Genomic DNA, 12,601 nt, shown 5'->3' on the forward strand with positions numbered 1-12,601 from the left:
CTAGGAGCATAACTTACAACCTTCGCCCTGAGGCTCTGGTGGTTTGCATCAACCTCAAAAGCCTTGTTGTATGATATTTGGACTATTTTGAATAAAAGGGCTTTCTTAAAATATCTATTGGATACATCTAAGGAAAACATGAAGTGTTTGTGTGTGTGGGGGGGGGGGATAGCTGCGCTCTGATCACTTTGAATTTTATAAAGGGCACTTGAACTTATGATTACCAATCCAATGAGTCCCCTCCAAAGGAAACACGACCACCCTTTTTTATAAGAACCTTATATGCCCCAAGGGTATAACGAACAACTCTTTCCCTAAGAGCTGTAGGGGGGAGGGATTGTCTTCCTCACAGACATAATTTCTGATACCTTCAACTACGATGAATAAAATTGTTATCTCCAAATTTTGATAGGAGGTGTTAGGGCAAATGATGAGCGTGGAGGGGGGGTATATTTGCTCTCAAATTACTTTGACTCTTAGTTTTCAACCAAAACAGCCTCTTCTAAAGTTAAACAACCATCCCTTCAATAAAAACCTTAAATACTCCCTGGGCATAACTTACAACCCTTGCCCCAAATCTCTGCCTCTAATATCCAATCACTTTCGACTATTAAAAACTGCACTAGCCCATTCAATTTCTAATCGAATGAGCCCTTTTTGAAGTTTCTACGTCAACGCTTTCTATAATAACCTTAAATGCCCCCAGGAAATAACTTACAACCCATGCCCTGAGGGTCGTGCGGGGGGTGGGGGGGGGTCCTCAAAGACCTAATTTTCAGAACTTTCAACTACATTGAACAAAATTGTGGGCGTGAGAGGGGGTTTAGTTGCCCTCCAATCACTTTCGACTATTAAAAAGGGCACTAGCCCTTCAATTTCTAATCGAATGAGCCCTTTTTGAAGTTTCTACGACAACGCTTTATATAAAAACCTTATGCCCCCAGGGCACAATTTACAACCCTTGCCCTGATGGCTGGGGGGGGGTGTCATCCTCGAAGACATAATTTCCGAATCTTTCTACTACGTTGAACAAAATGGCTATCTCCAAAATTTGATTGGATGTATTTGGGGAAATAATATCGGGGAAAGGGGTGTTAGTTGCCCTGCAATCACTTTCGACTATTAAAAAGGGCACAAGCCCTTCCAATTTTCAATCGAATGAGCCCTTTTCGAATTTTATATACTTCTTCGATACGAAGTGCTCTGGTCTAGAAAAAAAAAGAAAAAAAAAAGATACATTGTGCCCACATCGTTCTTTACTTATGATGATGAGCGGGCTTTTCCGTCGAGACTATTTATCCTTTTTTTTTACTCCTTATGTAGAATGAGTTGGACTACTGTGTGTGGTTTGTGCTTGTTTATCTTGCGATGGATCGGCTTTGATTGTATGTCTTGCAATAGCTCTTTTGAGTCTAGAAACTGAAAAATAGGGGGATACTTTTCGAGTTCAGTACTCTGTGTGCAGGTTAGGTCAGCTAGAAATTTAGCTGATGGTAAGAGTTCGTGGTATTTGAAGCACTTTGATAGTTTACTTTGAAAGATGAACTTGTGCCTGAAACTGCGATTTTCTAAGGCTTTTCTTATAGCTATTTCAGAACTATGAATCTTTTACCGCAATTTCACATTTTTGTCAGCTTTGCCACAATGAACCTTAAAAATAGATAATCAAAAATGAATGAGCTAAACTTGACAACGCCTTTCGTCCTCAAAAATTCAAACATTGACAATCTGTTAATTCCTACAGACAAACTACATCTTCAAAGAAAAGCTTCATCTTCTTCAGCTCATTGGTGCCGTATGTTCCTAGCTTATTTTTTGCTGACTTTCACCTTTTTTTATTTGATGCCAACCACTATCAAAACTGCGTAACTACATATGGAGTTTCTTTTCGAAAAGAATTGAATCTCGATGCTTCTAATTTTTCAAGAATATCGGATACTCTTGTTTCCATCAATTCTGTTTTACCATCTTTTGTTTTCATTAGTTCTGAGATCGTGGGAATACCCTTAGTGGGGTAAATGTGCACACACTTATTTTGTATATAAAGACAAGCCAAAGTTAAACGTTCAACAAAGCCTTGAAATACCAGAGCCAACAAAGCTGAAGATTTTCACTATCTTCAGTTTCACTGAAATTCTGATTTCATTTTTTGAAATTCTGAAATTTCTCAAAAAATGACTTCATTTCCACTGTCTTTAGCACTGTAAGAGATGAAAATTTCAGGATTGATGAAAGATAATTAGTGTTTAGAGAACTAAAATGAAAAAAGGGTAAAGAATGGAATGTGAGCTAAAAAGCTTTTTCCTTTTTAGTTGATTATGTGTTAATACACTTAGGCTTTTTAGTTTTTTTTTTACTTGAGATTTGTGAGCAAATAGAAAAGCAGAAATTTGAACACTGTTAAGTCTAGTGTATGGTTTTTCTGTGGGGTTAAAGTTTCAAAATTTCACAAAAGTGTCAATTTTGACTTTCTATTTGAAGAAAATTGTAATTTTATGAGAATGCTACGTAAAACACCATGCAGAAGATGGTCTTCGAAATCTCAGAATTATCACTGAAAAAAGAAGTCTGAAAGATAGTGCATGGTTTTTTACAGAGTTACTCTTTGGGTTTTGTTTCGACGCCTGTTCTTAGTTTTGAGGTCTCAAATCCAAATATTCGGTGTTGATGGTATCACAGGTCTAGACTTTACAAGGTTTGATTCGAAACCTGAATGAATAGAGGACCCAATTGAGTGGCCCAAGGCAAGTCTTAACTAAATAAACTTTTATGAGCCAGTGTTTACTGGTAGGACACTGGCGAGGTTAAAAGTACGTAAAATATTGTCTGGGGGGAATGCACTCGTGGTGTCATACCAAAAGGTCTTTCTTCGCTTACAATTCCACCAAAGCTCATTTTATCCATACAAAAATGGGTAGACTTAGATGGTCGCTCTAAAATACTATTAGCCTAATGACAGTTTGTTACAGCAACGTGAGGCCAACACGGCCTCCTCTATTCTGAGCTTCAATCTGTACTTCCCCTCTTCTTTAAACTCATTTCCATAACCTATCCCGACCCTGTTTGAGGACCTTTTGGTTTTCGTTTGGCTTAGGTGTGACCATGCCGTTCGTGGTAACAAAATTCAAGTACGGAATGACTCGGTCCAAAAGTAACTGAAATTCTAAAAAAAGAATTTTGATAAAATTAGTCCGTGAAAAATCGACTTTTTACACTGACGCCAAATATTTAAAATTCATTAAGTTTAATGTTGTCTGTCAAAAGCTACGAGCCTGAGAAAATAAGCCTGATATTCGATAAGTCCGAAAATGTGGAAACGCCTCTAAAAATTTAAGTGAATTTTTTTTGCCAGAAGAAAGATCACGGATTTGTATTTATTTATTTTGTTGTCTTTTCCTCAGTTTCTAAAAAGCACGTTTTTGCAATCCGTCATCTTTAATATATGTAACGTGGCCTAACTTTTCTGTCGTTTATAGACCGAGACAGTGAAACCGAACATTTTTTTACAGCTTATTGGATTATACACCTTCGCTCAAATGATTACCTAAAATAGAACTTAGCCCTTAGACTCTGGACAATATCTAGCATAGCTTCCCCAGATTTTTTAAGTGCCCCCCGTTTCAGAAATATGCGCATCCAAAGATTTTTTTAATGCATTTTGTTACGTTCTTACGAGTCAAACAATTTTTTTTATGGGGGGGGGGGGGGTCAAGCCCCTTTCTCCCCCTGGAAACGCTCCTGGCTAGTCTAATATCATCACCATCACTTTTAGTATCATAGTCTTACTTTATAGGCTTATATGCCTAGTCTTCTGAACCCTGAAATGGCCGCAATTATGCTGAATTGACCCACCTACCTTGTGATTTTCGTAAATAAACCATGCTAATCATACAAAAAAATGGGAAACTACCACTGCTTCCGCTTTCCCCTAATTTCCCAGAAATTTGGTTATTCAAAATTTTCCTGAAAAATTATTTTGGGCATTTACGAACTGTAAGTAAGGGGTGATGCGGCTCAATGGTGACCGAAACTGTGAGAAACAGAGTCTTGATAATAATAGACACATCAAAATAATTGAATTAAGACGCTTATTCAAAATATGTAAAATTCATGAAGCTTAATGTTGCCGATCAAAAGTTGAGAGCCTGAGAAAATTTTCCTAATTTTTGAAAGGGGGGGGGGCAGCGCTAAGAAATCAAGTGATTTTAATGAAAATCACACCATTCAGGATATTAGAGAACCCTACTGTAAAGGTTTCAAGCTCCCATATACAAAAGGTGGAATTTTGAATTCTTTGCCAGAAGCAAGATCATGGATGCATGTTTATTTTGTTTTCCAGGGGTGATCATTATCGAACCAATGATTGTAGAAGATCGAGAGATGGCTCATTTTATCGGAAATCAAAAGTTCTAGTGCCCTTTTTAAGTGACCAAAATATTGGATGGCATCTACCCTCCTACCACCCCCTTTTTTACCCAAAATTGTCCGATCGAAATTCTGAGATGCCATTTTCTTTAGCAGGGTCGAAAGATCTAATAATTATGTCTTTGAGGATGACTAGACCCCCCACCCACAGCCTCCATGGGAAGGGCTGCAATTTATGAACTTTGCCCATTACTTTTATATAGTATTGGCTATTGGGAAGTGTAAAGATAATTTTTTTTTGGGGGGGGGGGGGAATTTCCTGGAGAGGTTGCTGATGTAGGAGGATCTTTCCACGGAGGAGTTTTGGGGGGGGAAGGGAATTTTCAATGGGAGAGAGAGCTGAATTTCCCAGCATTAATTAAAAAACTATAAGAAATTAAATAAGAAAAGTTTTTTCAACTGATAGTAAGGAGCAACATTAAAAGTTAAAACGAACAGAAATTATTACGTATATAAAGGGTTGCCCCCTCCTCAGTACCTCGCTATTTACGCTAAAGTGCTATTTGAATTTTTAAAAAGAGTATTCTATTTAAACGATTCTTGCGTATCAGGAGTCATCTTAAATAATTGGAACAAAAAGTCAAACTTAAGTGTAAAGAGCGAGGTACAGAGGAGGGGGCAATCCTATCATATACGTAGTAATTTCTGTTCGATTTAAGTTTTAATGTTGCTTCTTACTTTCAGTTGAAAAAAACTTGTTTTTTTTATTTAATTACAGAGAAGAGTTACAATAATTTTAGATACAAGAGCTATGATACAACGACTTTGGTCTTAGACGAATTTGGGGAAAGCACGATGGGGTAGCACAAATGTTACAAACAACTCCTTTTAGAATCTGATATTCAGTTATAACATGGCCCAAATTTAAACTGAACTTTAATTAAATCCCTTTTTTGTAGCGACAGAATCTCCAACAAGTCCCGGTGATCTTTGTCAAGTTCTTATTGGAAGTCCTGAAACTTCCGATGAAATCGATGATGCTACGGATTATAATGAGGCTTACACTGATGATGTCTTGATATCAGAATCTGAGTCTCAACTTTCATGTTAGTTTTACTTTTATTGCTTGTTGATTCAAAAGTTATCTATTCGGTATGTAGCTATGTATTAGTGGGCAACACATTCAATTGTTACCTGCTGAAACGGAGCTGATGAAAGCTTGTGGCATAAAATGGACCATTCCAATATATATTTTCCAATTTTTATTAATAAAAAAGAAAAAAAACTTACAAGAAAAGATAAAAAAAATATTTTATATCTTAATAAGTATTTATTCCTTTGCCTTTGACTAAGTAAGGTTGTCATCATGACAAGAAACTGGTCATTTAGACTACCTAGATGATATAGTGAAAAACAAAAGATTCAATGATTTACATATTTCCTATCTCATTTCTATATATAACAATTTTTTTTGTTAAAAATTTACCAATAGTAAAAGAGGATATTTTTTTTACTATAAGATAAGATATACAATTTTTTTAGATAAGATTTAATTATAAAAATGTCTATCACAAGCCAAATATGGACAGAATTCGTACTTTAGAGTCAATAAATACAAGAAAAGACAAGCAAATATAATAGGGCTAATCGCAGAAAAAATTCCAGTATGCCTCTGAGGTCAACTCAGCTTGCACTAGAGTTTTGCAAGTTCATGAGAAATCGGTGTTTTTAGGGAGATGGTGAAACAAGAACTTGCAGGCAACACCTGCGCCCTTGTTTTTCGCTGTAAATGCATACCTAAAAGCTTTATTCTTGTTGCAGCTTGTAACAGCGTTGTTGCAGCTTGTTGCAGCGTGTTTTTCGCTGTAAATGCATACCTAAAAGCTTTATTCTTGTTGCAGCTTGTTGCAGCGTTGTTACAGCTTGTTGCAGCGTGTTTTTCGCTGTAAATGCATACCTAAAAGCTTTATTCTTGTTGCAGCTTGTTTCAGCGTTGTTGCAGCTTGGTGCAGCGTGTTTTTCGCTGTAAATGCATACCTAAAAGCTTTATTCTTGTTGCAGCTTGTAACAGCGTTGTTGCAGCTTGGTGCAGCGTGTTTTTCGCTGTAAATGCATACCTAAAAGCTTTATTCTTGTTGCAGCTTGTTGCAGCGTTGTTTCAGCTTGTTGCAGCGTGTTTTTCGCTGTAAATGCATACCTAAAAGCTTTATTCTTGTTGCAGCTTGTAACAGCGTTGTTGCAGCTTGTTGCAGCGTTTTTTTCGCTGTAAATGCATACCTAAAAGCTTTATTCTTGTTGCAGCTTGTTGCAGCGTTGCTGCAGCTTGTTGCAGCGTGTTTTTCGCTGTAAATGCATACCTAAAAGATTTATTCTTGTTGCAGCTTGTAACAGCGTTGTTGCAGCTTGTTGCAGCGTTTTTTTCGCTGTAAATGCATACCTAACAGCTTTATTCTTGTTGCAGCTTGTGACAGCGTTGTTGCAGCTTGTTGCAGAGTGTTATTCGCTGTAAATGCATACCTAAAAGCTTTATTCTTGTTGCAGCTTGTAACAGCGTTGTTGCAGCTTGTTGCAGCGTGTTTTTCGCTGTAAATGCATACCTAAAAGCTTTATTCTTGTTGCAGCTTGTAACAGCGTTGTTGCAGCTTGTTGCAGCGTGTTTTTCGCTGTAAATGCATACCTAAAAGCTTTATTCTTGTTGCAGCTTGTAGCAGCGTTGTTGCAGCTTGTTGCAGCGTGTTTTTCGCTGTAAATGCATACCTAAAAGCTTTATTCTTGTTGCAGCTTGTAACAGCGTTGTTGCAGCTTGTTGCAGCGTGTTTTTCGCTGTAAATGCATACCTAAAAGCTTTATTCTTGTTGCAGCTTGTAACAGCGTTGTTGCAGCTTGTTGCAGCGTGTTTTTCGCTGTAAATGCATACCTAAAAGCTTTATTCTTGTTGCAGCTTGTTGCAGCGTTGTTACAGCTTGTTGCAGCGTGTTTTTCGCTGTAAATGCATACCTAAAAGCTTTATTCTTGTTGCAGCTTGTAACAGCGTTGTTGCAGCTTGTTGCAGCGTTTTTTTCGCTGTAAATGCATACCTAAAAGCTTTATTCTTGTTGCAGCTTGTAACAGCGTTGTTGCAGCTTGTTGCAGCGTGTTTTTCGCTGTAAATGCATACCTAAAAGCTTTATTCTTGTTGCAGCTTGTAACAGCGTTGTTGCAGCTTGTTGCAGCGTGTTTTTCGCTGTAAATGCATACCTAAAAGCTTTATTCTTGTTGCAGCTTGTTGCAGCGTTGTTGCAGCTTGTTGCAGCGTGTTTTTCGCTGTAAATGCATACCTAAAAGCTTTATTCTTGTTGCAGCTTGTAACAGGGTTGTTGCAGCTTGTTGCAGCGTGTTTTTCGCTGTAAATGCATACCTAAAAGCTTTATTCTTGTTGCAGCTTGTAACAGCGTTGTTGCAGCTTGTTGCAGCGTGTTTTTCGCTGTAAATGCATACCTAAAAGCTTTATTCTTGTTGCAGCTTGTAACAGCGTTGTTGCAGCTTGTTGCAGCGTGTTTTTCGCTGTAAATGCATACCTAAAAGCTTTATTCTTGTTGCAGCTTGTAACAGCGTTGTTGCAGCTTGTTGCAGCGTGTTTTTCGCTGTAAATGCATACCTAAAAGCTTTATTCTTGTTGCAGCTTGTTGCAGCGTTGTTGCAGCGTGTTTTTCGCTGTAAATGCATACCTAAAAGCTTTATTCTTGTTGCAGCTTGTAACAGCGTTGTTGCAGCTTGTTGCAGCGTGTTTTTCGCTGTAAATGCATACCTAAAAGCTTCAGTCTTGTTGCAGCTTGTAACAGCGTTGTTGCAGCTTGTTGCAGCGTGTTTTTCGCTGTAAATGCATACCTAACAGCTTTATTCTTGTTGCAGCTTGTAGCAGCGTTGTTTCAGCTTGTTGCAGCGTGTTTTTCGCTCTAAATGCATACCTAAAAGCTTTATTCTTGTTGCAGCTTGTAACAGCGATGTTGCAGCTTGTTGCAGAGTGTTTTTCGCTGTAAATGCATACCTAAAAGCTTTATTCTTGTTGCAGCTTGTAACAGCGTTGTTGCAGCTTGTTGCAGAGTGTTTTTCGCTGTAAATGCATACCTAAAAGCTTTAATCTTGTTGCAGCTTGTAACAGCGTTGTTGCAGCTTGTTGCAGCGTGTTTTTCGCTGTAAATGCATACCTAAAAGCTTTATTCTTGTTGCAGCTTGTTTCAGCGTTGTTACAGCTTGTTGCAGCGTGTTTTTCGCTGTAAATGCATACCTAAAAGCTTTATTCTTGTTGCAGCTTGTGACAGCGTTGTTGCAGGTTGTTGCAGCGTGTTTTTCGCTGTAAATGCATACCTAAAAGCTTTATTCTTGTTGCAGCTTGTAACAGCGTTGTTGCAGCTTGTTGCAGCGTGTTTTTCGCTGTAAATGCATACCTAAAAGCTTTATTCTTGTTGCAGCTTGTAACAGCGTTGTTGCAGCTTGTTGCAGAGTGTTTTTCGCTGTAAATGCATACCTAAAAGCTTTATTCTTGTTGCAGCTTGTTTCAGCGTTGTTACAGCTTGTTGCAGCGTGTTTTTCGCTGTAAATGCATACCTAAAAGCTTTATTCTTGTTGCAGCTTGTAACAGCGTTGTTGCAGCTTGTTGCAGCGTGTTTTTCGCTGTAAATGCATACCTAAAAGCTTTATTCTTGTTGCAGCTTGTAACAGCGTTGTTGCAGCTTGTTGCAGAGTGTTTTTCGCTGTAAATGCATACCTAAAAGCTTTATTCTTGTTGCAGCTTGTAACAGCGTTGTTGCAGCTTGTTGCAGCGTGTTTTTCGCTGTAAATGCATACCTAAAAGCTTTATTCTTGTTGCAGCTTGTTGCAGCGTTGTTGCAGCTTGTTGCAGCGTGTTTTTCGCTGTAAATGCATACCTAAAAGCTTTATTCTTGTTGCAGCTTGTAAAAGCTTTATTCTTGTTGCAGCTTGTTGCAGCGTTGTTGCAGCTTGTTGCAGCGTGTTTTTCGCTGTAAATGCATACCTAAAAGCTTTATTCTTGTTGCAGCTTGTAACAGCGTTGTTGCAGCTTGTTGCAGCGTTTTTTTCGCTGTAAATGCATACCTAAAAGCTTTATTCTTGTTGCAGCTTGTAACAGCGTTGTTGCAGCTTGTTGCAGCGTGTTTTTCGCTGTAAATGCATACCTAAAAGCTTTATTCTTGTTGCAGCTTGTAACAGCGTTGTTGCAGCTTGTTGCAGAGTGTTTTTCGCTGTAAATGCATACCTAAAAGCTTTATTCTTGTTGCAGCTTGTAACAGCGTTGTTGCAGCTTGTTGCAGCGTGTTTTTCGCTGTAAATGCATACCTAAAAGCTTTAATCTTGTTGCAGCTTTATGAGTCATTTAAATGCTGTTAATCTGTATTTTTACGTTATTATTGATCAACGAAAGTTTAGTAGAGAAATAAAAACAAAGTGTTCTCCAAGTAGTACCATCATGGTTGCAGCACTAGCTGCAAACTGGTAAATAGCGAACCACAGTCCGATACGATAAAAAACCGTAAAGAAGAGAAAACGGGAATAAAAACAGCCAATGAAATAAAAACGGAGATTACAATGCAAATATTTCGGTCAAGACCTCTGCTTGACCTTCCTCAGTGCAGAATAATAAAAAAAGAATACCGATAAAAATCTAAAGATCATATGAAAAACCAAACCTTAAAACAAACGCAAAAACTAAAATAGGACGACCCTTTTTAAGTAACGGTGAAAGGGTAACTGTATAAAAATACAATCCTGAATGGAAATTCAATGTTTTAATTTATGCAGAGCGTTTCTAAAAGCCAATCGCTTCCCAGGTAAGATATCATCTCAGATTCTGTCAGGTTGCAAACTATGATTTTGTTAATTGATATAAAAACACTTAGAATTATTAAGTTCATCATAAACGGGGCTTATATAGGTTTCTTCAGTGTCTCTATTGAGGGCTGCCCTTTGGTAAATGTGCTGTGAATTTTATAAAATTTGGTGTATTTTATCCTCATTTTCTCTTCTTTACGGTTTTTTATCGTTTTGTCATGATTAGCCAGTGTGGTCTGAGAAATTGTTAACCACAGTCCATAGTAACCAAAAGTTTAAAAACGTGTTTTGAAAAGAGTTGTCTAGTGAGAAAAATTTTCCATTTCGATGTGATTCAGGAAAAGTAACTTTTAAAAGGTTAATCTAATAGTAAAAATTTGTTGCTAAAAAAAAACGTGGGGAATTTGAAGAATCCTTTGAAAATAGGGATGGATTGAAACGAAAAGTGAAGCGTTGGAATCATCATGGTCCAAAATCCTCTACTGGAGGTTTTTGACCCATCCCCATCTTGAAAGACAAGTGCAAACAACCCTGCTCCTCGCATGAGAAGCAGTGATGTGTCTCGTTTTCTTCATTTTTTTCCCTCAGGTGTGAGTATAGTGAACCAGTAGTCGCCCACCTAGGGCAACATAGTAAAAAACAAACTATTGCCCAGCAGTAACCAAAAATTTAAAAACATTAAAAAAAACTGCAAAAAATGTCAATCGCCATTTGAGGCTGATTTAGGAGAGGGAGGCTTCAATAGGTTGGGACGAAAGAGGAGTGTGCGTAGCTGTGTTGGTCTCTGGTGGCTAGGTGCTGCTATGAGTTTTTAGTTAGTAGTAGTGGTATATAAGGATGCTGTTTGGGGAAAAAATATCCATGGTTTAAGTAATTTTTTTTTCTGTTTCATAAAGGAAAATATTTTATTTTATTTTTTTATCTCTTTTATCCGCTTTTTATCTTTTTTTTATTAAAAGAAAAATTATGAGCCAAATTAGTAGTTACGTTTGGCAAAATGATGGGGATGTGAATTTTAATTTAGTGATATCTTTTTTTTTTATTTCAGGTACCCTTTCCAACAGAAGACCCAAGAAAAGTCATCCAACAAATAATTTAGAGGAGCTTGTAGAGTATCTTAACAAAGAGAATGTCCACCTTAAGATTGAAAGGGATTATATTTTGGAGAAATATCGTTCTTTAGCGTCAAGTATTATTACTGTTAGCTATCTGCAATCTATGCAAACGATTGTACTAAAAAGTTTGAATAGTTGCCCTTTTGATTTTGAATTAGACTGAAATGATGTTTGAATATCAAAAAATTTATACTGTTGTCTTTGAATATTACATGGAATGGCCTTTTTTTCCTTTCTCTAGTTCTTTGTCTATCATAGTTACCGCGCCTGGGCCGTGGACCTAACTACAGTCTATAGTAACCGTAAGTTTAAAAAGGCGTATCGAAAAAACTGTCAAGTGAGCAAAAATCGCCGTATGAAACTGATTCAGGAATGTAACTGTTATTTCGGCTAATGTTAATAGTGCAAAAAAAAATTTATGGGGATTTCGGAAAAGAGCCAGAACCTCCCGAAAATGGTGTTGGATCGAAATATAAACTGCACCATTAACATCACCATCGAACCCCCCATAGGAGAATGGCATCCCCTTATCTTGAACAACAAGGAAAATCCCTTTTTCGCATTGGAAACGCTTATGTATCTCCTTTTTTTCTTTTTTTTTTCCAGGAGCTGTCGAACGAGTTTACAACAAAAGAAACACAAGATAATGGAAAATGAAATGCAAATTTTGACAAAAGCTGTAACTTCATACACAAGGTGACATAACACAGATATACTGTTATATAATGATGATAAACACATATGATGATATTTGATGATATGTCATATTCCTGGAAATCTCGTCATAAACTGGTTTTCAGATTATTCTGTGTATTACGAATTAAAAAAAAATATATATATAAAAAAATGGTTTTTTTCCACCAGATGGAAAATTTATCGTTAGACTTTACATAAACCTAGTAGAGAGTGATAGTTCCAATATTTTAAAAATCCTCCTAAATTGTTGACGTCCAAGAAACATACATCAATTCTTTTGATGGGATTTATTGTTATCAAAATTACTTCTTTAGTTTTAGCCACCATTAGCGCAATTCGCTGCTTACCTTTCGTTACCAGGAACTCTTTAATTCCGAAAGGAAATTCGTGCGATTTTACAAATCATTTTGAAGAAGGTATCCCGTTGCTAAGAATGCTATCATAATATTTAAGTTCTCTTTCTGTGGCGACAGCATCCCAATGACCTTTTAATTTTTTGCGGCACCTTGCGAAATTTGTTCTGCAATAACTGTGTCCAAATCTTCAACATTTGAAGAAAGTCTCTAAAAGAATCCGTCTATTTCTTGATTACGCTCATT

General features: G+C 37.2%; 1 protein-coding gene across 3 annotated transcripts in view; it reads left to right on the top strand.

Annotated features, from left to right (window-relative positions):
• LOC148949189 (uncharacterized) overlaps positions 1–11,533 on the top strand; it is a 35,266-nt gene extending 23,733 nt beyond the window's left edge. For 2 of the 3 annotated variants that reach the window (XM_089092861.1, XM_089092862.1), the window contains exons 3-4: positions 5,325–5,471; positions 11,240–11,533. In XM_089092861.1, the coding sequence (XP_088948987.1) occupies positions 5,325–5,471; positions 11,240–11,469 (377 nt within the window). In that variant the 3' untranslated portion in view covers positions 11,470–11,533. The remainder of the gene's footprint in view (positions 1–5,324; positions 5,472–11,239) is intronic. The other variant, XM_089092863.1, reaches the window with a different exon arrangement.
• The last annotated feature ends 1,068 nt before the right edge of the window (positions 11,534–12,601 follow it).

This window comes from Artemia sp. Qi Xiang Cuo, chromosome 8 (assembly GCF_049724085.1).
Source record: "Artemia sp. Qi Xiang Cuo chromosome 8, ASM4972408v1, whole genome shotgun sequence".
NCBI lineage: Eukaryota > Metazoa > Arthropoda > Branchiopoda > Anostraca > Artemiidae > Artemia > Artemia sp. Qi Xiang Cuo.